Source organism: Bemisia tabaci, chromosome 10, assembly GCF_918797505.1.
Source record: "Bemisia tabaci chromosome 10, PGI_BMITA_v3".
NCBI classification, from domain to species: domain Eukaryota; kingdom Metazoa; phylum Arthropoda; class Insecta; order Hemiptera; family Aleyrodidae; genus Bemisia; species Bemisia tabaci.
Genome location: NC_092802.1, coordinates 15,344,957 through 15,370,781, shown reverse-complemented (window position 1 = coordinate 15,370,781; position 25,825 = coordinate 15,344,957). Strand labels below are relative to the sequence as shown.

The 25,825-nt window shown below is 36.3% G+C and overlaps 2 protein-coding genes across 3 annotated transcripts; one reads left to right on the top strand and one right to left on the bottom strand.

Moving 5' to 3' along the window:
• The first annotated feature begins 716 nt into the window (after positions 1-716).
• sau (Golgi phosphoprotein 3 homolog sauron) lies at positions 717-12,082 on the top strand. 2 transcript variants are annotated; one of them, XM_019052486.2, is made up of 5 exons: positions 721-1,255; positions 3,720-3,966; positions 5,438-5,613; positions 6,226-6,507; positions 7,789-12,082. In XM_019052486.2, exons 1-4 carry the CDS (start codon positions 1,067-1,069, stop codon positions 6,472-6,474), a joined length of 861 nt encoding a protein of 286 aa, XP_018908031.1. In that variant the 5' UTR covers positions 721-1,066; the 3' UTR covers positions 6,475-6,507; positions 7,789-12,082. The 2 variants fall into 2 exon arrangements, with proteins under 2 accessions (XP_072161291.1, XP_018908031.1); XM_072305190.1 differs by lacking the exon at positions 7,789-12,082 and having other exon boundaries at positions 717-1,255; positions 6,226-6,509.
• Positions 12,083-12,263: 181 nt separating this feature from the next.
• On the bottom strand, positions 12,264-25,791 carry PIG-O (phosphatidylinositol glycan anchor biosynthesis class O). The gene is made up of 6 exons (XM_019052485.2): positions 24,723-25,791; positions 23,698-23,768; positions 20,433-22,148; positions 19,339-19,559; positions 17,990-18,166; positions 12,264-16,275 (listed from the first exon to the last, which is right to left on the bottom strand). Exons 1-6 carry the CDS (start codon positions 25,499-25,501, stop codon positions 16,081-16,083), a joined length of 3,159 nt encoding a protein of 1,052 aa, XP_018908030.2. The 5' UTR covers positions 25,502-25,791; the 3' UTR covers positions 12,264-16,080.
• Between the last annotated feature and the right edge of the window lie 34 nt (positions 25,792-25,825).

Here is a 25,825-nt window from a genome sequence, read left to right as displayed (position 1 = left end):
GAATTTTCGGTATTCGAGTCTGAAGTTGATTTTTCGACCGGGAAATTAAAAAATCCGGAAGAGTAAAAAATTTTAGGTGATGTGATGAGCGCGCAATGTTGAGTTAGGGGTTGAAGAGACCAGTGCACACTCGAAGGGACGGTTTTTCCGGTTAATTGAAGACATGGAGGGGCTTTTCCGAATGTTTCATTGAAATCCGTGGTTTGGTTTTTTACTGGACTTTATATATGAGCTGCGGCTCGGAAGAGTAAAAAATCCTAGCTGGTCTGATGAGAGCGGAATTTTGAGTTAGGGGCTGAAGGGATGAGTGCACACTCGAAGGGATGGTTTTTCTGGATCCTTTAGGACGTGATTAGTGTAATCCATAAGTTTTATCGAAATCCGTGGTTTAGTTTTTTCATATTCGAGCTTAAAGTCGTTCTTGCCGGGCGGTAACTTGAAAAACCCTACCTGGTATGATGAGAGCGGAATGTTGCGTTAGGGGTTGAAGGGATGAGTGCACACTCGAAGGGATAGTTTCTCTGGATACTTAAGGTAATGATTAGTGTATTCCATAAGTTTTATCGAGATCCGTGGTTTGGTCTTTTATATATCGGACTTTAAAGTTGCGCTTGGCGCATGCGGATGCGCAGCGCTGCAGCGGTGGTTGAATGTACTACTGGTGCGGGCCCAGAGACTTGCCTGGTGGGAGGCATGCCCTGGCACGTTGTTCATGGGCTGGTCTGATAGGGGTCTGATAGATTCAGCGCGGTTTCTCACGGGAAGAGTCAACGTAGGCAAAAGTTCGCAAGTGCCCGATCGTCTCTGCGCGTGCCGATTTTCCGGGATTGAATTTGACGATTTTCCGACGGCGAGCTCGAGTTGCGTCGTGCGCTCGGTGACTTATCTCGCGATAAAACTCGGCTCATCTCCCTGTTTGGTTAAGTCGCCATTTTAGTGCGATTTGTGGACAGTGTTATTGTTGCGTGAATCCGTGCTGAATCGGTCAATTATGTGTTTGATTGATAATTTTAGAGCTTCTCCGTGTCTAGTCGAATACTGAAAGTGCTAGTTTTCAACCTCCACCATGAACCGGAGTGACGGACTCGTCCAGAGACGCAACGTTATCAGGGATAATTCTGAAGGTGGAACCAAAGATAGGGACTCCCATCGGGGAGGAAATGATAAGGATGATGATGCTGATGATGGGGACTCCAAAGGAACAAGGTTGACCCTCATGGAAGAGGTTCTGCTACTAGGTCTCAAAGAGAAAGAGGTAATCACCTTTATCAACACTACGGTTTATACCTCTTGGAATATGTGTTCCGTCACATCGCACTTCCTCGTTCACATATTTATGCTTGGCACTTTATCGCACGCTTTAAGGAAATACCAATGGTCAGTTTTCCTCTCTTGTCAGCTTTCATCCTGCAACGACGAAGGCAGTTGGGGCTGTAATATTCTAATCTTAGAATTGATACTTGGGTCGATGTCCTTAAACCACAGGTTATGAAACAGAGTCAGGCACTTTTGCAAGTGCTAATATTGGCCTATCACAAGAATTTCATTCCTTTTGATAGCCTCTGCACTAACCATAATTAGGACCTGAAATTTTCCTCACATTGAAAGGTCGCACTCCTTGAGATCTCAGAACTCTAGGAAATGAGGTTAGGCATCCTCTTGCGCAACCATATCCTTTATAAGTAGACATAAAGATTTTAGTGCTCGTAAACTGTAATTAGAACAACACCGAGTATGAGTTCTTGATGGACAAGGTTACACTGATAGCTTTCATCAGGTTTTGAGTTTAGAAATAACTGGCCGATATTGATAACGATCAGCTGATTTTTGACAACAAGCACACGAATATGTAACAGCTAAATATGCATGGAAAGAAAGAACTTTTATCACATATTTAGACTTAGTATATGACCGGCTAGTTTGCCTTGCCAATCTTGCTAAGCGTGAAATGAAAGATAAGTCTAAAATTCTGCAACATTATATATGCCAGAAGCCTTATCTAGGCCCCTCCTAAAACAGGAGTGCAGAAGGTTCCAAGCCCTCCCCTCATTTTAATTACCCTCGTCCCATTTTGTATGTAAATTCTATCAGTTCCCTCTGAGGACCCCCCTCCCCAAAAAAATAAAATAAAACTCCTGTCCTTTAAGGAAATTGGACTCCTATACTTACTGTGACAACGAAAATTTCATTTGATAGGGTTACCCCCACCTTTTCCTGTTCTCATGGCGGCTCCAAGGAGTCCTCTGCAACCAGGCCTGTCATGTGGCAGGGAAGTATGCACCCATGCTACTGCTCTGACTTGTCACTTTTCAATCCATAGTGAATTCAATTTAGCTCAGATTGGATCAAAATCTAGCAAGGAATCATAATCTCATCTCTACTTTAGTCAACATTAGTAACAGAAGAAAATTTTTTGTATGTCTGACGTCAATAATTTTAATCACCATACACTTTGCGTTGTTAAGCTGACAGGTTGGGCTGGTTACACGGAGGCAGGATTCTATATTCCTCAGGATTACCCCTGTAGGGCACTTGGAATAAGTTTAAAAAAAAAGACAGGGTCTGAAAATTATCTTTAGGGAAAACAAAAGAATATTCCACTCTTTTGGAAATCTAGTGGTATTCTAGTGGAAAAGTGTGTTGACAGTAGAACTGCCAGACCTTGTATCCTGTTGCGCTGTTTAAAAATTTTCGCTCCCATTTTATTTTTTTGAAGGAAAACAAATCGATATCATTTCTTAAAAATTTCACCAAGTTTTCCTCCCATCAAGAAGAAAATAACGGACATTCTCAAAAATGGATGTTGAGTAGTTTTCTATTTAAAAAATAATTTAGGACAGGAAGTCTACAACATCACGAATGGAGATACAAGTCTGTTAGTTTCTCTGTCAATGTTAAATTCTGTTTCTAATCAGGTTGCAGTGAGAGTAGACATGAAAGGTGAACATTTTATTATCAGACTTCTTACCATAGCCATTTCCAGCTGCATTTCTAGCTAATGAGCTGTATTGTCTGCTCTATGAGTGCGTATTCATGTTTACCTTAAGTAAACACTAGAATGTGTGAGCTAGGCTCTTGCTATTATGCGTGGCTGCACCCATCATCTCGTCATTCAGATTATAAAACTTGACTTCTTAGTTGAAAACTTTGGTCAAATAACAGGTTTTGCTCATTGCTCTTGAGCAATTTTTTTTTTTTTCTCTCTCTCCTGAAGAGGGAAAGCCTTTGGTATAATCAGTACTGTTGATGGGCCACTGACCAGAGTCAGCAGTGCACTATTTCCAAAGGGATACCTTAACGTCAAGTGATCATTATTTTCACATCGTTTTGTGGAAAGTATGAATTAACTCAAACAGACAATGTTATTTTTGAACTTATGAGCTAAATTTTGAAAATTTTAATGGGTCCATCTCATTCTACAAGGAAAGTTTGATAAGGAGTCATGAATTGTGGTACCCTGATTAATTATGTACCATGTCTAGTGGTCCACTTACAATATTTGAACCTACTTAAATCAAAGGAACTGTGCTCATTGTGACGCGACCCTTATCATGCATGTATTCTTATGGGTCTCAGGGCTCATGTCCCTATGCACATAGTTCCTTTTGATTCAAATATGTCCATTTGTGACAGGTACAATTGAATGGAGTCCTTTTATTTTCCTTTTATTTTTTCCTCTCTAGTTATTATGTATTCTGAAGTCTTCGTTTTGTGTGCAGGGTTATACATCATTTTGGAATGATTGCATATCATCAGGATTGCGAGGCTGTATCATCGTTGAGCTCGCTTTGCAAGGTAAAGTGGCCCTGGAGTGCGCTGGCATGAGGCGAAAGAGTTTGCTCAACAGGAAACTTCTGGTAATAAACCCAGAGCCAACTGGCGATGTCTTACTAGATGAAGCACTCAAACACATGGTGCAGACGCAGCCTCCAGAGTCTGTTCATAGTTGGATAGAGTATCTCAGTGGTGAGTTTGTATCTCTGCATTTTGCCTCTTCATTAGTGTCTCTGTTTTTCAGAATAGCTTTGACCAGAATCAGCCTAACACCATCACATGTTATTTAATTTCCTGGCATGTTTCATTCTATCACAAGAAAACGAAGCAAATAATGCCTTAAAACTTTCTGCAAATTTCTTCGTGAGCATGAAGAATATACTCACAAAACAAGGCAGAATTTTAGTCAGTTTTCTTTAACAAAAAAAATGAAAAATGAGAGCAGGTGAGATAACGTCTGTTCCAATTTGAATGATTCTAGTCAATGCTTTCCAATCAGACTGCATCGATTAGGAATAAACTAAACATATTTTAAAAATATAAAAGTACGGAGTAGTTTAGCTAGCCAGGTTAGCTAGAGTCCCTTTATACTGAGAGTCAAGACAATGCAAATCCATTTCTGATTGGTTAACCGAATTTTAGGCCTTCACAGTGTCACAAACGGGAATAAAGATTACATTTTCACCAATTGCAAAGATTATAATCTGGAATGGACTGAGGAATTTCGGGTTCGACAAGGAACAAACGGAATGAGAGAAGGAACGGAGAAAGGAATTTAAGAATGGGCCGATCAAAGATTACGAAAAACGTTCAATTTGTGTAATCTTTATTCCCGTTTGTGACTCCATGAGGGGTGTTGTCTTGACTCTCAGTATAAAGGGACTCTAGGTTAGCCTAATGGTCGTGCGCGTTTGACTCGAGGTCAGTAGCAAGGTTGCTGGCAGTCTGGAAAATCAGGAAGGTCAGGGAATTTGCAGGAAAAGTCAGGGAATTTTGCGAGGGGCATGGAGCAGAACAGAGTGTAATTTAAGGGAGAAAAAAATCTAACAGAAAGTTTTATTTAAATGTCAAGGAATCCGAAAATTATAGAGTCAGGGAAAAGCAAAAATATTTAAGGGAAATTCAGGGAATTTGGAGATGAAGAAATTATGGCAACCCTGGTCCTGGGTTTGAATCTCGGTAATGGCGTCAAATTTTCACGGAAGTGACCAGTGGATCTGCAGAAACAGATTCCAGTTGGCTTTAATCCCTGAAAATTTGGAAAGTCTTGAGCATGAATGTGGCAACCCCCAAATACTATTCGCGTACGTCTACAGATGGCTGTAGATTTCTAACTAAATTGTAAAAAGAGTAGAAGCCAAATAAATTGAAGAAAAGAAAAGAACAACAAATGAGTAGTTTTGAGCTTAACAAGCCTCACATTTTCCTTTGTGAAGAATTCAAATTAGAAAAAAGAATTTTGGGTGTGAAAACAAGCTTCGAACTACACATCTAAGTAATTTGAATACCACAAAGAAATGAGACTTTGATCCTCATTTTCTAGTTTTGACCTTGATATAACTTCATTCCTCCTTTCAAAACTAGGCCAAATTATATTAATAATGTGCCCATTCTTGTTTTTCCTCCTGTTTTTTAATTTGATTTTTTGGAATGCCCTTTTTAGGCGAAACTTGGAATCCACTAAAACTTAGGTACCAGTTGAAAAACGTTCGTGAAAGGCTGGCAAAAAATTTAGTTGAAAAAGGAGTTCTAACAACAGAGAAGCAAAATTTTCTGTTATTTGATATGACAACGCATCCTCTGACAGATAGCATTGCCAAACAGCGTCTCGTCAAGAAAGTGAGTATAGTGTTGTTTTTCACAGTTTTAGTCTCATAGTGTGTCAGAATATCGGTGAGTAAGAAACAGCACAGCCTAACGGACGATTTTGGTGAAAATGAGTAAGCAACATTGCCACATTCTGCAGTAAAACATTAGCAAGATGATGTGTTCAGTTTTTGTCAATACTCCAAGAGAGCGCTGTAATGGCGCTAGAATATATGGAAAAATTGCAACCTTAAAATTTAAAAAAAAGAGGCAGTTTTTTCTTCATTCTGTAAAGTCGTCAGTTTTCACGCAGGCGATATTGTTCCTCAGCCATCAATACATACTAAGGTCATTTCAATTAAATTTCAATTGTTTTTCAGCATAGCAAATTTGAACACACTAGCAGTTTTACCAGTTGTTTTAAGAGTAGACTGAGCATTGTGATTTGTCTGTGACTGAAACTCATCAGGCCAATGATAGAACTTTTTCCTGTTAGGGTGTCCCGTACGTTTTAGAAATTATCATCCTGCTATAAGAAGCTGACACCTTTTTTACTATTTGTATTGTGGCTCCCCTCATTATATTTGATTATCACCCGAATTTACTAACCTGCTCTCATTATTATATTTCTCAATTTTTCTGTAGGTCCAAGATGCAGTTCTCAGTAAATGGGTCAACAATCCGCAACGTATGGACAAAAAGCTGCTTGCATTGATACTCCTTGCACATGCTTCAGACGTCTTAGAAAACGCTTTTGCTCCGTTGAACGATGAAGATTACGAGCTAGCTATGAAACGTGTTCGCGAGCTCGTGGATCTTGACTTGGAAGCAGAAGCCATGAAAGCGAGCCCTTACGAAGTAATTTGGGCCGTGTTCGCTTGTTTCACAAAATAAGAACAGATTCTCTTGTAAAGTGCCATGATACAGGTGAGCATAAAGTTACTATCATGATCAGATGTCTCTGACTCAGCTGATGATGATCCTATCATAGTCAGACAGGACGGTTCTAGGGAAGCAACTCTGATCTTCTCATGGAATTTAACTAACAATCAGTTCATTCGTAACCGTCTAATGCTAGATACCATCATGCCTAGCATTGTTGGTTTCTCCTCCCTAAGATTATATAATTTTTCTAATAAGTCTCAACTTTTTACAAATCCGTGGATTTTCCCAGTATTTGCTGTTATCTACAGATTGCAAGTTTGAACTTTCTGGACGCTAAATTCCAGAAATGGGTATCTGGGGTTTGCAACATATTCAACTTCGCATCTTCCTTATTCTTTAAAAGGAAAAATACTTAAAGTTATTCCTTAAGACTTATGTGATTTTTCTTTTCTGTGTGAAAAGTATTCTGTGAAAATTTTGAGCAGTAGTGTTGGTTTGCTCTTCTTTGATAAAATAAAATGGCAGCCGAGATTTTGAAACACGGGAAACAAGATACGCTTGTGGGTAGTTTCACCCTTGTTCTGCATCCTAGTAAAGAAATGCAGAATTTTCTGGACTGTGTCGAAGATAAAAATGAGGAGGATGTGAAAGAAGGTCTTTGGAACCAGGAAGGTTGATCCTTTTAAGCAAGAACATTATGTGATTCTCAGAAAATTGGGAATAACTTGCAGGAAACAATCACAAAATAGGCGGGAGGTCCCTTTAAATTAGAGACAATTTTGAAAAAAGAGATTTCAAAAAGAGAAGGCTTGAAACGTTCTGCAGCCTTGCTCTCATAGTAAATTTTGTCTTTAAAAGACTATTACCTTCGTACAATTCCAAAAATCGCATTCAGAAGTGGAAAAAATATAGATTTTGTTAGTCTTAGGGAGTTGCCGATGGCGGTTTATTTTTGATTGCTGTTGCAGCTCTGCTTAACGCCTCATAAAAAAATGTTTCAGTCGTTCTGCAGGACACAGAATGTGTCCCTGTTGCTGACTTATCTTTCTAATCATAATTGTTAGAGGTGTCGACAGCTGAGTTGGCAGTTTTTTACTTTTGATTGTCACCAATAGACTGATTTCAGTCTCTGCGCACAATTGTGGTGTTCGTGTTGCTCTGAATTGTACCATAGTCAATCCTCGATTGCTATCGGACGACTGCATTGCTGTCGCTTGCAAACGAAATGTAAACAATCGCCAACTTATCTGATGACACTTCTAGGTTGTCTAATTTCTTAGGCACCAATTTTTAATAGTCCACATTTTGTTTTCCTTTTTTTAGGTAACAAAAATGAACTGAAACTCAACCTCATTTTGAACTTCAATGATCAGGTGTTGATTTTCTTATTTATTTCCTATAATTGAAAACTTGTGGCCTGTCGTGAAAGATTTTTTGCATCCTTCAAACAGCGGGCAAGTGTGACTTCTGCTGTGCTGCCACAAACGGTCTTTCTCGGAACCTCAATTCATCCTCCATTAACAGAAGCAGTAGAAGGTATCTTGAAACCCTCGGTTTAAAATTGATTTTACCTATACGTTTAATCTCTCATCAGGAAATTTTAGGTCTTTACTTTTATGACTGTGATTTTTGTCCATCTTTATTTTCCTTTATGCTCTCAAAATTTGCAGTTTCAGTCAGAATATGTTTTAAATATTTTCACAATCTTCAAAGTGCCTTAGCAAAGAATCTTTTTCTCCCCCTGTTGAAATACCGGAGAATCATCTTTGTAATGCACTTAAAAAGGAGTACCTAGAGAGCTGAAAGCCAGCTTGTAGCTATCAAACTCCAAAAAGTGAGATCAATGACATCGCAATTTATTCTGTCGGATGAAAGATCTTGGACCAACATCATATCTGAATTTTAAACCCTTCTTTTAAAAGTTTTTGTTACTGAAAACTAAGAATGATGTTTCAGATCGTAATTATTTCTTTGTCCCCTTGAAAGTTAAATCTAGAAGTTAGATCAGTTTTTGTCCAATCATTTTATCTATGAAGACAGAATATGATCGATTAGCCCAAGACAAATTATATTATCACTAGAAAACATTACCGATTGATTGGACGGTGTGCTGTAATGTTTTCATGCAATGTTGATCACATCCTAAAGTTATCTAGTTGGATGCTTCAGTATTTACTGAGAGCTTCAATCTGTATTAATAGATTCGTCAGATCGTTGAATTCTTCAACCGTATCAACTGTTTAAAAAACTCAACAATTCCAATACATTTTGAAGCCAAAAATCTCGTAACTTAGAAAATTTTTTTGTTTTTTTTTTCAATAATGTCCCAAGAAACTTAATAAGGGTGCAAACAGATTGTTAGGTGCAAGAATATACTATCATGCCCCGGTTAATGAATTTTGTAACTTTTCCTCACCGCCATTTAATGCTTAACGTTAAATTAACTGCAATGGGAGAAGATTTTTTATGCAGCACATTTGCACTACTGGCAGTGACTTGAAATTTCATACATTTTTGAAAAATCATGGTGGACTTCCCGGAATCATTTCACACTGCCGTTAATTTAGTGTATGCTTTTTAATCATCGGAAAACTAGCTGTTTTTTAAACTGGACCTACCTCAACTTTAACAAGTCGAAATGCTACAAGACAAATAGAGCAGTCTAAGACATGGGAGGCAACAACATCTGAGGAATGTTTGTTTTTAAATCTACAATTTGATTGAAGTTCACAGATTATCTTGTTTTGAAATATTCAGCCTAACAACTTCACACATTGAATGCGTTCCTCCTTAAAAACCAACAATTTTTTTATTAATTTGGCAATTCACTGAGGTTTCGCATCAGTTCCTATAAATTTTTCAAAAAATCTTTTGCACAATACTGGCAGTTATATAAACATTAAGTCTGTTTTAGGTATAATGACGTAACCTAATTCATGGAAACTTCAATTGTGGTGCTCTTGTTCCATGAATAAACTAGAATTGGTGCAATTAACATTTGAATTAAATTTAGCAAACAAAAACTTTTTATCCTGCTCGTATTTGCTAAAAAAAATAATAAAAAGTCTTTACTAAATCGTTATTGGGAAGTCTCTGAAGTCTTAATTAATCTCAAGGCACTTAGAAGTGTATTTACTGCTCCTGTTTTGAAACAGATCCGTGATTTTGTGCCTCGGACGAGCCCTGCTAATTCTGGGATCTCTTCCCGATACCCTTTTTTTCCAAATTTGCTGTTTCTTTAGCCTCCCGAACTTTTCGTTTTTCCTTCTCTCTCAATTTGATTTCTTATTCACTGTCTGGTATCTCAAAAACATCTCTCTAATGTTCAATCAGCTAAATTTGCCACTGATTTAATGAAGAATTTGCATTTTTTTATTGCTTCATCTGAAAATGTTTAAAGAGCTGACTTCACAGAATTTTTATAATTTTTTTCTGATACGAGAAATAGTATATAAATAGATTTAAAAGGGAGAAAATGCACCACCCAGTGATGCCTTTCAGCGGCATTTCCCATTTAAACACACCCATTTTAGCAGATCGGATCATTTTGTCATATCTTCTCCAATAATTGTTCAATTCATGAACCAAGGGTATCTTCGTGATCAGTTTACTCAGTAGTTTCCACTTTAAGACGAAATTCATCAAATTTTTGACACCTGCAAATTCTCTATTAATATTTTAAACTTACGCAAAAGGAACATTATATCAAAGAAAATATGATTTCAAGTGCAATCAGGTGTAAGTTGGCAAACGGAGGATTAGCTGAAAGAGCACCTCTGAAAAAAGTTACAGAATGGAAACATGATTGAAAGAGAATTCGATATGCAAAAACGATTAAATCAAACCATCCTCTTGCTCCAACATTGCTGGGAGAAGGGCGTATTGCGTTATGGTTATGATCGAATTATGCAATTTATCACTGAAGCCACATGGTTTTTTTAAATCTCAGATACGTGTACACAAGGAAACTGGTTTTGATCGGCCCATTCCCAAACACATGGGGAACCTGTGACTGAACCAGAACTTAAAACGCAATCATCTCAAAACCAGGGATGCCGAAACTTTCAAATCATGTCGACAACCACTTTAAAAATAAAGAAGCTTGCTTACATTTGCTCGAAATGCACGTTCTCTCCCTTAGGAACCGAATTTATAATTGAATAGTAAGGAAAAAAATTACCCTCAACATTTCAGCGAAAAATAAAGAATGTTATAATGGGGTACAAACTTCATAAAATGAGGAGGCTTTCTGCATCCCTGATCGACAGAGGGTACCTTGTACAAACATCCCTCATGCATCCAGGTCTGCAGTAGCAATTGAGCATTTTGATGTGACCAAGGAAATTATTTGGGATCATTGAGAAGGCAGCTAACACCTTCCCCTTCCAAGCAATATTTTTTTAAATTCTATATTCTCTTCGAATGTAGCTTCTCCATTTTACTTTGGGAGGGGGGGGGGGGGGAGAGAAGGCCACTTTAGTAGTATTTCTCATTCAATCAATGTTTTTGTTCACGAGACTGAAAAATGCACGAAGATAAAACTTATAAATTGATTCAATCTGCCCTTTTTTGTAACTGCAGCATTTCCCTGCCTAGATAGAATGGAACAGGGATATTCACTGTCAAGAAACACCAATTTAGGAAACTATGTTGTGTAGAAAATACGGAAAAAGTTATATCTGGTTCACAATGCTTTGATCTATAAAAATGTGAACTGAACTAAGAGTTTTCCTTCCAATAACACTCAAAACAGGAGAAACAATTTTTTTTTTGTTAAATTATAATGTCTCAAGTCACCTCGCAATCTAATTTTCCATTACAATGTGCTTTGACGGGATGTTTTAAGCCATCAGAATGCTTTTAGAAAATAAACGTCAATTCAACTGCTGAGTACATTGTCTCAGCTTGTCGCCCGGTTTTTCGTTGGAGAGGCTTACTTCATCTTACATTCTCCTTCCTTTCCCAGTAATGCGAGATTACAATTAATTCTACTTTGCATTCACCTGAAAGGTGGCTACTTTTCTTTGAGCTGTCACCATTCGCAAATCTTGAATGGTTATGATGTGTGTGGCACAGAATTGCAGTTTCATAGTTGCCCCTCAAACACATCTCTGCACCAAATTCAACTGATTGGTTTCAATTTTTCTGTCACTGCACAAAATCTGAACTATGAAGTAAATGGTCACTATTGAAAAGCTCTCCCAATCTTCATCATCAGAGGAAGGTTTTGTGTCAAGCTCTTACAATGAAAAGTACGTTATTCACTAAGGTTATTAGTTAATTTTTAAGTTTCCCACTTTTAATGGAATAACTGTTTTTAGTTTCTCCATATCAAATTATCGTCTGTAAGATTTTCTGTATGTCAGTGTCATGTGTATGAAAGTGTGATATGAATGAAAAACTGTTAAGCATTGTTTAAGAACCAAACGAAATTTTGGTTTTTTTTTCCTCTTGTAAATAGAATAATAATTTCTTTCTTTCTCTGTAAATAATTGTTACTAGTATGAAAGGAAATTCGCTTCTCGTATAGTTTAGATAAATTTATACGGATAAAATTTTCTTCTATCGCAATGTTCTTTGAACTATAAATATTTTGTAAATATATATTGAAAAGAAATGTCACATCTAATTTTTTCCCTCATATCATGTATTTTTAATTCTGGAATCTGTTAGAAGATGCAGACCTCCAGAAGAATTGATTTTCTTGTTGTCAAAAGAGGCCATTTTCGGTAAAAAAAAGAATTTTAGGTTGGATGGGCTCGTATTGGGTAGCAGAAATAATTCTAATAGCTTCTAAGAAGCTTTAATCTAAAACAGTTTATTGAAAAAGAAAACTTCAAAACAAATCTATAAAAGAGAACTTGTAGAATATGTCTTCAATTTTAAGTCCGTCAGAATAATTAAGAAATTTTTCTGTACTAAACTATCCGTAATGTTATAAGTTTATTTTAAGAGCTTCTACAATATCAACAAAAGGGATCAGGGAAAAACTTACACACAGAATTGAACATGGTTTTTCCCCAAACAAATTATGAAGTCAGTGTGCGGATTATTGACTTTGTATCAAATTGTTACTGAGTGACCTTCAATCAATAAAAGCATAAAGAAGGATTGATGGATCAAAGTCATTCCGTAAAATTCAACATTTAACAAGCAGAGCTCTTTAGATTTGGCATTGCATTTATAAAAAAGGCTTTAGCAGGCAGTAGTTTTACACATCGTAGGGATTCTCAGCGAAATAAAATATTTTTCTGAAAATGTATCATGTTCTCAGTCAAAAATCGCCATTTTATATTTAGTTTCAGCAACTGATGGACCATCGGAAGAGATTTGAATTAGAAAAAGACGTTTGAATTTGAAGATTTAAATTTAAAGAAAATGTCAACGAAGTACAGTGATTTTTTTTTTTTTTTTAAAAAAAAAAACACATCCACTATTTTTACAGAGAACTTTTTTTAGGCATGAAATGAACTTTTTAGTTAATGTAAGAGAGGTAGAGCGATTGATATTAATCAAATTATATTAATATTTAATCAAATAAATGTTTGACAACTTCCACGTAAAAAATAAGGAGAACATTATTTTATCACTCTTCTAAAATAGGAAAAAAATTGAAGAGAATGCTGTCTTCCAAATAACTAAGTACATGCATTCAATCTTATTAACTTTCATTACCATTGTAATGTGTTCATATACACGACTCGAGGATATTAATAATCTTCAGCAAATTATTTAGATGAGCAACAAATTCTGACATCCACTGTTCTTAGATTTAACATGGTTTTTCGTTCAAGTCTTAATGGAAAATTATGTCAGAAGTCTGAAACTTGGTACCGATTTACTCTTGAAGGTTTGCAGATTCTATAAAGGGGTTAGCTTTGAAAATGGCGGATATTCGAAATCCGCTGTTTATACACTTATAGCTTTGGATACAATTTGGCTGCCTCTCTCTGAGACACTTGAGTAATACTGAAATATTTACTGGCTATTCCATTAATAAACAAATTTAATATCCTGGTAATTTACCAAAACAAAGCATTTTTTTGCACAAAAAAACAACATTAATCTTAATTGCGGAATTTCAAGATTTAAACTGAAATATTATTTTCTTAAGGGAAACCTGAACGTACTTAGGCTTTACATTTAAACAGAATATACTTCTCATAACAGGGCGAAATTATTGAAATTTCTGAGAGAAGGTTTAGTTAAGTTTTTAAACAAAATTAAAGAACTCTGGAGATTTGCAACATTGCAAATTGAAATATTTCTATGGCTAAGAAACAATACCCGACAATTTTGCAAGACGAAGAAAAAACGTCGCTATTTTTGTAATTCTGAGATTAGATAAATTAAAATAACAAGATACGTCAAAAATATTACAGCGCCTCCATACAAAATGGAAAAAAACTAAAAATACCAGCTTGTATATTTTATACTGTAGAATGCGGTAAAGTCCTCAAAAACTCGCTTTTGCTAAAATTGTCAGTTCAGCGGTGTTGTTCCTTAGCGCTCAATATGTTTTTTCAGCTTTACTATCATAGCGTCAAAGTCGGCGTAAAAATAGGCAACAATGTTACATGTGTAACTACATAATCGGATAAAATTAACCAACAACTGAGAAAATCATGCAGGTTGACTCAAAAATGTTAATACTTTCTCTTCAAGTTCACTACTCATAACAGCCAAAAAAGAGATACAATTTTTTACAGATACAGTTGACATAATACTAAAAATTTAGTTTCATAATTTATACTTTCATTGCCTCAAAAACCAAATAACAAATACAAACTATGAAAGAGGAAAAAAAACATAATCCAACCTCCACACATGGATTGGTAAAAATGAATGGACAGAACGATTTCCTTTTAGACTGCATTTACGGCAACCCTGGGAAAAATTATTTGTACAAAAACAATTCCTGTATTTACCAATTAAATTATTGACAACAATTTCACGGATTTTTCAAAGACTTGGTAAAAATTTACAATCTGCTGTACCTAGAAAGATCACCAGTGGTCCTCTTTAGATGTCACATTTATTACGTATCCTGGAGCTATGTCACCTGCAGGAAAACTTCAGAAAAATTTTGATGGCATGAGTCGAAAAATGCTTCACTCAAATTGCAACTTTGTAAGTCTCCGTTCATGTTTAACTTTCTTAAGGAAAAGTAACCAACAGTATCTATTGACATTTTCTGTGGATTTCTTCACTTATATTAAAAAAATTACACAAAATTTTGGGGATAAATCTTGATTAGCTTTCTTTGAGGAAAAGCAAACATAATCGGAGATTTTTAAATTTTGCAATTTAGAGACGCATTTTTCGCATAGAGCCATCGCTTTTGTCTTTTGGCCGGCAAAATGATTAATTGAATCATTTATATTTAAGGGTGAGACATGTTGCTGACATATCTTCACGCTGCTCAGAGCTGCTGTTTGGAATGAAGATTAGACCAACTCTTTCATCAAGCAAACCAAAGATTCCATTCAGGATTTTCAGGTTGGTTGAGACTAAAATAATAATTAATTCTTACAAAAAACCAGAAAAAGCAACTGAATTTCCAGGTGATTGAACTTTACCTTCAGAAAATATCAAAGAAACAAGGATTACATTATGTAATTATGAGTTTTTCCTTGCAATAATAAAACTGACCATCCTAACCGATTGAAAATTTGTAATTTTGAAAGTTATATGTGACACAGTTGTAATGGATGAAATTAGAGACTAGCATGCCCTGCATGTGACTGATTAGGAATTTCAGTTTAATTTTTCGTAGCAAATTAGTTGGAGTGTTGAATATTCCTTGCTATCCCAATGTAAAAAAAGAGCCTTACATTGAAAAAATAAAAATTTCAACACTCCGAATGAAACTGGACAGAGGAAAAAACAACCTCGTACAAAAAAAAAATATTAGATCCTTAAAGGGGCTGATCCCTTTCCCTGCTACCTGAACAAAATGCAAATGATGAAATAACAATAGAACACTATTTCCAAGAGAAAATTGACCATTGAATTTCATGGTCTTGTCTTTTATTTTACTCCATGCAATTAAAAAAAACCCCGATCAATTAGAAGATAGTCTAGGTACCTTCTTATGGTCAATCTAACAGTTAGCGTATTGGGTAGCAGTGCTACTCTGCCGTGCTAAGGAAGAGTGCCATATGAGCCTTCGTCAATTGCCAAATTCACTTTGATTAAATATGAATTTTCAGGAAAACTTGTGAATCTTTTCCATTCAATTTTTCAGAGAATTTTTTTTTAAATTAGATGTATACTATCCGAAAATTTCAGACGAAGATATTCATAGCTTTCCTTAGAAATACATGTTTTATGCGAGGAAATTTGGCAACTCTGGAATGTTCATACGACGTTTTCCCTTAGCACGGCAGTACTAATCAATCTAATCATCATTATGAGCTAAACTGACCTCTTCTCGATGAGAAACAAAATTAAAAGTGAGATTTTTAGCCAGGGTGATGGTACTCTTGTTCAAAAGAACATCTGACGATCGAGCTCCAAAGCTTCATCTCACTATCAGATATGATACAACCTTACAATACAAGTATTAACAAATTTAACAAAAACAACACTAAGCAAGTAAAAGAAAATTGCATGTCAGCCAGAATCAATCTGCTTTAAAATCTGTTCAATTTTGTTGGTAATCCTGATGACTAGAAAAAACCCTACAAACAGTGAAGGGATGGTGAAGAAGATGAAAGAGAGTCCTTCAAACATGAATTTTGGTGCAAAGATCTTCCACACCATCAAATGCCGACTGTGTATCACCGCAGCGAACATACTCATAAAGACCTGGAAAATAAAATGAAGGGAAAAAGTGTAATGACCTATGGAGACATATCAACAATACTGCCATGTTACCTGGGAGAGCAGTGAAGGTTAAAAGGAGGTTTTAAGATGAAGGGCTCAGTAGCATCTGAGCGGAACATTTTATTAAAAGAAAGCCTACGATATTAGTAAAATTTCCGCCAATCATCCTGAAGACTTAAAAATTGTTGGAATGATTAAAAATCGACGAATTTTATTTCCAATATATGTTATAAGAGCCTTTTCCACTTTCATGTTAAGCAAAACAGCCGTAAGCTACTTCTGCTTGCTTTTGTGGTTACATTTTGGACAAGCAACACACAAAGTTTAAGGTGAGAAATTGGCTGAAAAGGGCACCATTTTACCCAATGCACACAGCTTTTTGGCGGAACCCTTTACTACTGTTTTACGTGAAACAGTACCAATTATTGCACACTTACAGCTTTCTCATGGATCTCGTTTTGATAAAAATGAGACGAATTTTGCTATTTTACCTGAATCAGCGAGTTCACCTAAATTAGATTAGATGAATCTTGAAGGAAGTTCAATTTCGAAAATTTGAGCGTTCCTTTTCGCTTCAGTAACTTAGTATAACAGGAGATGACACTTAAGAACTCAGATTGAAAATTTGGGTGCAGAACTTTATCTATTTATTTGGAGATTAATAAGACAAAAAACATAATTTAATTTTGTTTGGTTCATGAGTACAGTCTGAGAGTCATTAGTGTCAACTGATAAACAGCAGATATTCTTGAGAGACTTTTTGCAAACATTCAAGATTTAATTGGATATTCTACAAAAGACTTCAAGAGGAGGGCGACTTTTCAGATTTGGACCAAGTTGTTCTGCTATCAGGGAGAGCCAAATACTTTGAGCTTTTGATCATTTGAAAGAAAACATCCCAAAGCCTAAGAATTGTAAGACTTCAGGGTGAGGGTATACCTGATACTTAGAAAATTACTAGATATAATGAGAAAAAATGCATTTTTGGTTTGCTGTTCAGTGTTCAAAAGTAGACATGAACGTTCAAAATTGGCTGCTGTTTGTTCCTTAGAAATGTCATAAACAGCACTTAACTTTATAGTTTATACAGATAAAAAATAGGGTATGAATATGAAGGGTAAAGCGTTCTGAAAACGTTGGAAGATTTAATAATTCAATCTAGAGTCAAAAATTTAAAGGAAAGTTATCTTTTCTGATTTATGATTGATGTTCGTTTTGTTAGTCAGGTGCTCATTATGACATTACAGAGGGATAAACAATGCCCGATCTGGGATTTTCACTTCTTTTTTTAAGATGCATGTATTCTACATGCTCTGGTTTCAAAGATGTATTTTTTCTCCGATATTTCGTCACCTTTTGGCCAAATTATCACAAGTATCATTTGGCCACTATGTTGCCGGACAACTCAATATTGCTTTAATTTGTCTTAATCTTGCACATACTTACACATTTATGAAAATTTCAGGAATTAGTTTTGATAACAAAAGAAAGCATAAGTAATGTTTTTAAGTTTGTTTGTTTTCTCTTAAAAAATTGGAAAAGCTTGATTTTTCAAGCTATGGCAAAGTGCCTGCGCACAAATGACGCTTGAGATATGTGCTTTGGCCGAAAGGTGAAATTTATTGATGAATTTCTCACAAGAAGCCAGGGTGTCTCCTGATCTTGAGATATCATTTTAGCAAGAAGTTTCACTAACCCGAAAACCATGGAAAATCATGTACTTGCAGCATAAGCTAAAAACCGAGTGATACAAAACTGGTTCATTTTCAAATAAAGTAACATCTCCTTTCCTGATCGATGAGTTGGTGCCATCATTCGAACTTAAGGCGCTTGGAAAAGTGACCTCTAGTGTGAATGGAATTATGAGTAATAACTGAAATAAAGACCAAGAGTGAATTATTACACTTTCAATCAATAATACGTTAAATATCAACAGTCAATGGAATACAAAATTGAGGAGGGGGGAGGATTCAATCTATACTATAAGCTCCGAGACTTCCTAATTTTGCGTAACTGGTAACGCTTAGTTCCAGTGTTCTACCGGGCCGATTTTCATGTTTTTTGCGGCCATCGACGGGCAATTGTCTCTAGATTAGCCCGTTCTATTCAGTTTTTCAAAATATAACCCAGGTTTTTTTATATTAAGTGGTAAAGTTGCGAATTCTCCCATTTAAACAATGTAAATTTATACTTTTTGTCATAGTTCGTTCGAGCATTCTACCGGGCTGATTTCCATGATTTTTGCGTAAATCGACAGGTAATAGGCCCTAAATGAGTCCGCTCTGATCAGATGTTGGAAATGGGACCCAGGTTTTTTTAAAATCAAGTTATAAAATTGAGTGAATTTACGGAATGCTCCGGGACTGCTACCACTATGCGTCGGATGATGCGCAGTGGTTGAGGAGGTTGCGCAGTAGCTGTGTAGCCTGCGCATCAGCTCTATAATTATCTACACAAGATTCCCGCCGGTTATCTCAAGACGAGCGGTGGCCGAGTCATCTAAGACGCCAGAAGCGTCCAACTTAATCACGGTGTGAGTTCAATTCCCAACTCCTGATTTATTTAATTATTACCTGATTATCATTGTTCATTGTTTTACTGCAATATTTCATCAAGCAGTCATTCCAAAACGCGTCCTTTTGACTTCAAAAAATTTTTTTTTTCTTTATTCATCAAAACCAAAAATTATTTCATTCTATAAAGTATACCTCATATCGTAATTTTTTAGGGGAAAAATAAAACTAACACTGATCGGGGGGTAAAAATAGGGCCACGAAGCGCCTTCAGGGGGTTGGGCCGCGTAGCCCCTAGTTTTTTATAACTATTCTATGATCAAATTTTGTACATACATATACCCAACATTTGCATATATACCCAACAATTTAACTTTCACAGTTTTTTTAAATTTTGTTGAAAATTTAGAAATTCTCAAGGCATCAAAGTGGTGCCAAAACTCAGGACCGAAACCTTCGGAGCAATCTTATCTTCTTCACTGACCCATTGCTGAGCAAAACTGAGAAGAATTGAGTGGAATATGGGTCTTACCGGCAAGAGAGCAGCATGTACAATGTAAGATATGAAGGTGTTCCCAGTGACCAGTAATGCTGAGAGGTAGATGTAAATGCCATCTAAGGAACTAATGCCAATAAAAGCTGCATTCCAATTAATACTGGGAAATGTTGCCTGGTGTCCGGTTCCATAAAACCAAAATATTGAGGAGAGTCCCCAAAAAATGACATACGGCCACCCAACATTGAAAAGTTGCACTGAAAAGAAAAAGACAAATAAACATTAAAATAGATTTAGGCATCATTCCGTTGTAAAAGTGCATACAAATTTATTGATTTAGAATGATGCTTGAGTATTGCATGTATTAGTCCTTTTGCTACTATTACAAGGTCTGTTCAAAAAGAAACTGAATTTTGGTGATAACTAGCCCGCTGTGCATCCGAATCATGTTTTCTTGGACTTTCCTAATAGCTAAAAATATTCTTAAGAACATTACATTCACAAATTTGAAACATTTTAATTAGCTTTGTTGGTACAAGGATTAAAGTAAGGCGACCTCATAGGTGTTCAGCGATTTCCGTGTTTGACCAAAATTATTGTGCTTTTGTTAGTCTTGCACTACCTTTTTCAACCCACACGGATGATTGGAGTTGAAGAAAACATGACCTTGTGGTCATAAGAAGTCAAAAAAAGAAAATGCACTCATGTTAGGAAAAATTTTCAACGAGTTCCTTTCTGTATTCTTTGACTATGCTGTAAACTTAATCCGTTAGGTTTGAGCTGCCGACAGCCAATTATGAATTTGTTTCAAACCAAAATGAAATAATTAATGAACACACCCTCAGTGTGCAGAAACTTTTTAACTACAAAACCAGCGGGTCAAGATTGGTCACAAGCACATAATAAAATAGCTGCTAAAACAAGTTTTAAGAATGGGAATCACTTCAGCATGAAAATCACATGTTCTCCAAGAAAATACGAAATGATTGTAAATGAAGAGGAAAAAAGTCATTACTTTGAAAGTTTTAGGGAAAAAGGAAAAATAGGAATGCTAAGACATTCCTTTAACTCTGAGCATTTATGTCTTTAAAAAATGGGTGTAAATTAAAGTATTTGAAAGTAATACTTACGGTTAACTAATTTCCGTGAGTTGCGTATGATAGCTGAGAAAAAAGCAAAGAGGATCAATGAAGAGACCATGAAAATGGCAGGAACACTGTATGTAAAACCTAGCAGAATTGCTGACAGTAAGCAGAGAATGGAAGAGAAATTGATAAAGGAAGAACTATAAACAGTGGCGAGACCAAAAATAATAGGATTACTGTCAGCGTGTTTGGTCACATCAGATTTCATTAAATTTTTAAGCTCTTGAAACAAGTGAGGAATCGGACTGTTAAGAGACAAATTCGTCCGATTTTTTAGGTAATGAATACTGGTGGGATAAAAGAACAGAACGACTAGATACACGCCCAACAAAGAGAACACTATCCGTGGCAACATGAGGAGGTGCCAGGGCGGAACGAGTTTCCTCCGTTTTGCGAGAGGAGTGGATTCGGACAGCCAATAGCCACTCAGACAAATAACAATAATTGTGGGAAGGTACTGAGATAAAAGCACCGTCGGTGAGAATCCTGTAAAATTTCCAAACATCTTCAAATAGTTACGGACTATTACGATAAAAATAACAAGGGAGACGATAGAGATCACACATTGTGTGGTCTTCGAAAAGAACAAGCTGTCTTTCGATGCCGCGTTCTCAATACCCGCCAGACACCATCCTTGCTCTTCGCGGCACTTATTGAAATTGAAACCTAACCTTAAAACAATAGATATACCTATTAGGAGCATCAGACTTTTGAACAATGGACTTGAAACAAATGGTCGAGGCTTCTTGCTCGACTCGAAGATTGAAGTGAATTTGTTGCGGTTCTCCCACAGAAATAAGGAGAGGAGGGATAAAGATAAAAACAATATTATCGAATACTCTTCGACCACAAAACTATTTGAAAACATGGTCAAACTACTGAGAATGAAAATGAACCGATAACAAATGTGCATCATGTTTCTCTTACTCTTATACCAAGTTTGACAGATTTCAACCCAATTCTGGACAATAACCATTGCTAACAGTAGAATGGATAGCGTTGTAGACACAAAATACACTGCCAGTTCAACATTGGAGATGTCCAGCAGATTTGCATGTTTTAGAGCAATGAGGGACAAAACAGACACAAAAACTAAACCCAATCTTGTTATATAGAAGCCAAAGGTGAAAACTTGGGTAAATTTATCAAAACTTAGTCCTTCTGTGACAAATAATGCAAATGAAAGGGTGAGGAATGTAAGAACCAGACCACGAGACATCGAGTTTGCATCAAACTGAACCCATAACTCCCTACACATTTGACTGATCACCTCTAAATACATCTGACTCTCATGAAGAATGCTATTAATTTCAACGCTGTTAAATAGGTCCAGGTGAATTATTTTATCTTGTATTTTTTCAAAACTAATTTCTAGAGTATCAAATTTTTGAGCGGAGAACTTGCTGTTTTTTGCATAAGCTTTGATGTAGGTGGTAACTTGTTTAACGTTGTTCCAGCTGTGAAACAGTTTGAAGAAATTAAGCGACTCAGGCTGTTTGGGGATAGGTAAAGACTCAAAGACTACCGAGCCAAGGTTCGAGAATGGAATGGGAATTCCGAATATAGCTGCGAGTGTTGGTACGAGGTCAATTTGCTTGATAGAAGTTCGACTGATCTTAGAAGTTTTCATCAGGGGTGTCTTTGGTGAGTATACAAACATAGCTGATTTTACTTCTCCATCACTGTCACCTCCATGGTCACCTGGAAAACAATCAATAAAGTGAGAATGAAATCAAGTTTCATTTAAAGTAAAATTGATTATGTTTGGCAGAATGAGATGAGGGTAAGGTAAAACTTGGATTCCTACTGATTTGCAATAATAGCATTTTGTTTTGAAAATACTCAGGAATATCGATGGTGTAAGTCGGCAATCACATAACTCAGTTTGCGACGTAGCAGACTTCCTGTCATACTTTATTTTTGAAACGGAAAATTACTCAATGAAAATTCTTTAAAACTGCCGTGATTTTTCTTTTCTGTGCGAAGAAAATTTTGCATAAACTTCAAGGAATGATGTCAATTTGTTCTTCTTTAAAAAAATAACATAGAGGCGGAGATTTTCAGACACCGCAAACGAGATATGTGATTTCCGACTTACACCGTCGATATGTATTAAAATGCTGTCAAGAATTACTTCCAAACTTCTTGTTGTGTGAATTCTTATTTACTCAAGGTTTTATGGTGAAAACATGTAGCATTTTTCTAGGTGGTGACCTTATCTAGTGGCCCATAGGGAGATGAGCAATTTTGGTGCTAGCAAAATTAAAGTTTCCCCCGATAGTAAACCAAAGTCTACCTAAATCAAATTGGTCACAATACCAGTTTTAGTATGCTTCAAAATGAAATCTCTTTTTTATTCTTCTATTTTCCTCAAACCCATTTCCAAATTCTTTGCATTAGAGGCTGAATAAAATTGTCGTAACACTAATATCTACTCATTTGCTAAACAATAAGTTTACCCTGAATTAGAGTCCCTTTATACTGAGAGTCAAGACAATTCGGCTCATGGATGTCACAAATGGGAATAAAGATTACAGAAATTGAACGTTTTTCGTAATCTTTGATCGGCCCATTCTCAAATGCCTTTCTCCGTTCCTCCTCTCATTCCGTTTGTTCCTTGCCGAACCCGTAATTCCCTGGTCCATTCCAGATTATAATCTTTGCAATTGGTGAAAATGTAATCTTTATTCCCGTTTGTGACACTGTGGAGGCCTAAAATACGGGAACCAATCAGAAATAGATTCGCATTGTCTTGACTCTCAGTATAAAGGGACTCTACCCTGAATGACCGATTTAACTTGTATTGTTTTTGGGTTTTTCTTTTGTTCAGACAGAGTGTTGATTTAGCCAGTGAGCATCAAACTCTAGTCCGTTAGCAATTTTTTTACCAGAAAAAGTTTCTATTCACTGATATCAATGAAAAGCCAGATTCACACAGTTCAGCTTTTCATTCAACTTTCCCTCCGACTGTATTGAATGAAAATGTTTACTGTGTGATTCAAAAAGGAAAAACTTCCATTCAATAAAGCCGTAGGAAAAGTTAGATGAAAAATTGATCCGTGTGCAATGGGTTTGAGCATTATGCACCTGCCTCAAAAGTCTGGGCTAATCATGCGACTCCTTTGCATGTCAAAGTTTTCTGCATGATATTTAGATGAGGAAATATATCTTAGGGAGTTTTACATCTTGACCTGTTGGGTGATTCGTTGTAGGGTTGGTGAAAAAAGGCGAAAAAAAAGTAGAAATTTACCAGTTGCAGTCATTCCATGATCTCCCAAGACGAACAGTACTGTGTTATTGTCCATTGCTTGAATTGTTTCTCTGTGACATAAATAAAAATGGAGCTTGTATATTTTTCTCAGAGCTAGGGAGAGTAAGATGACATTTTCCCAAAGAAATCTTCATAATTAGACTAGATTTTACTATAGGGTGCTACTATTTTTTGGCTTGCTCGTGAGAGCATCTACCTGAATATGGAAACTATTGAAACATAAAATGTTTCTAAAATGAGCTGGAAATGATAGTTCTTTATTGCTAAATGAAGTCCAATGGATGATATTTTCGACCAAACTTTTTAAAAACCAATTGATGAACAGTTTAATGCGACAGTTGTGTGATCTGCCAAATTATTTGAAAACTGGGGAATTTTTTTTTCAAACTTTTTGTCATCTTTCGCTCAAAGGAACGTTTTTGGCTGCACTGTTTCAGTGCTTACATGGACATTTTATTTTTTCATAAGAGGACCATCATACGAAATTGTCCAAAAAATTTAGTGTTTTGTCTCACAAGTGTGAAGAAAAATCACTGAAAATTTTGGACAAATTTATGAGACAGTTTTTTCATTGAAAAATGAAAAGTCAATACGTAATACTGAAACAGCGCAATTGAGGTATGTTCCTTTATGCCGAAGACGACAAAGTGTCAAGATGAAAATTCCCCAGATTCCACAAATTTTGACATAAGCTCACAACTTTTATACTTACCTGCTCAGTCTCATGAAATTGCACTTTTTGGATGCCTATGCCAGTGAACTTTCAACAGAGCTAATGTAGTGCAAAAATATTACGAAAATAAGTCATTAAAAAATATTAAATTTTCATCGCAAAATACACGAAAAATTGATCTCCAACAGGAATGGAAGAGCTGACTGTTGTAGAACCTTGCGTTTAGAATTTTCATAATTCCTGCTTGATGTTTAGTGAGCTGACTTTCAAACTAAGTCTGTGATTTTGAGTTAAGTATGAATGAAGTAACATAGGCACAAATGATACTTACTCAATGACACTGTTCATTTCTGTTAACTTGCGAACCATTTCAGGGTGGTATGGTCCATAGCGGTGTCCGCAGTGATCAACGCCAACAAAATGAGCGATTAAGAGCCTCCAATCTGAGTTCTTCATTTCAGGTATGAGATGCGTTCTTATACCAATATCAACCGAGTCTAGGTCCCAGACGTTAAACGACGGAAAAGGGCGCTGCCGATGAAATCTATTGGGAAAGGCATTGATCCATGTGTCATCCCCCATGAAAATGACTGGTTTCTGAGATGTGACAAGTTGGTCGATGATATTGTCCTCATCAATTTCAGCACTGGCAAAATTTGAGCTGATGTCAATGAATGTAGGCAGGCTTCCTGTTGTTAGACCTTTTAGTCTCTGCATTGTTGTTGTAGGCGGATCCGCAATAAACTCAAAGAGCCGAGCATTGTCTGGCTTCTCTACTAGAAGCTTACCAACGACAGGTATATGGTTGTGAAATGTTTGATTCAGGTGCGGTTGAGGAGCAAGGAAATCAAAGCGCAATGCATCAATGAGGATAATTATAGCTTTCCGATCTTCAAAAAGGCACTTTTGCTCCATGGCCCCTGTGCTTTTGGCAAGAGGAGAACTGAGACATTCCGCAAAACGATTCGAACACGAGGGCTCCACAGGAGCACAAGACGACTTGCTGGGCAGCACCTGACGGTTCAGCAAAAATCCCCTTGTGAATAGCAGTATACTGCATATCAGCATGTAAGCGATCCATGCTAAGAATAAGACATACTGGTAGTACATTTTCTTCTGATTTTTCCTCTACTGAATGGATAAAACATTTAATTTAAAGAGAGAAGTTACCCCTTCTGGAAAGATGCAGGTATATTTGTTGCGTCAAAATTTGAGCTTGGATTGAAACTTAAATATTTATGCATACATTTAGGGTATGACATATTTGATTAATACACTTAAATTCACTGGGCTAAGATGAAAAATTATAAAACACTCCACAATTCTCAAATTTACTGATAATGTAAAATGTAAAAAGAGCTATCAGTCGGTAGAAGGAGTAGGTAAACAATCGGCTTCTTCCGGGCAGCTGATTGGCTGATTGCGCAAGTGCTG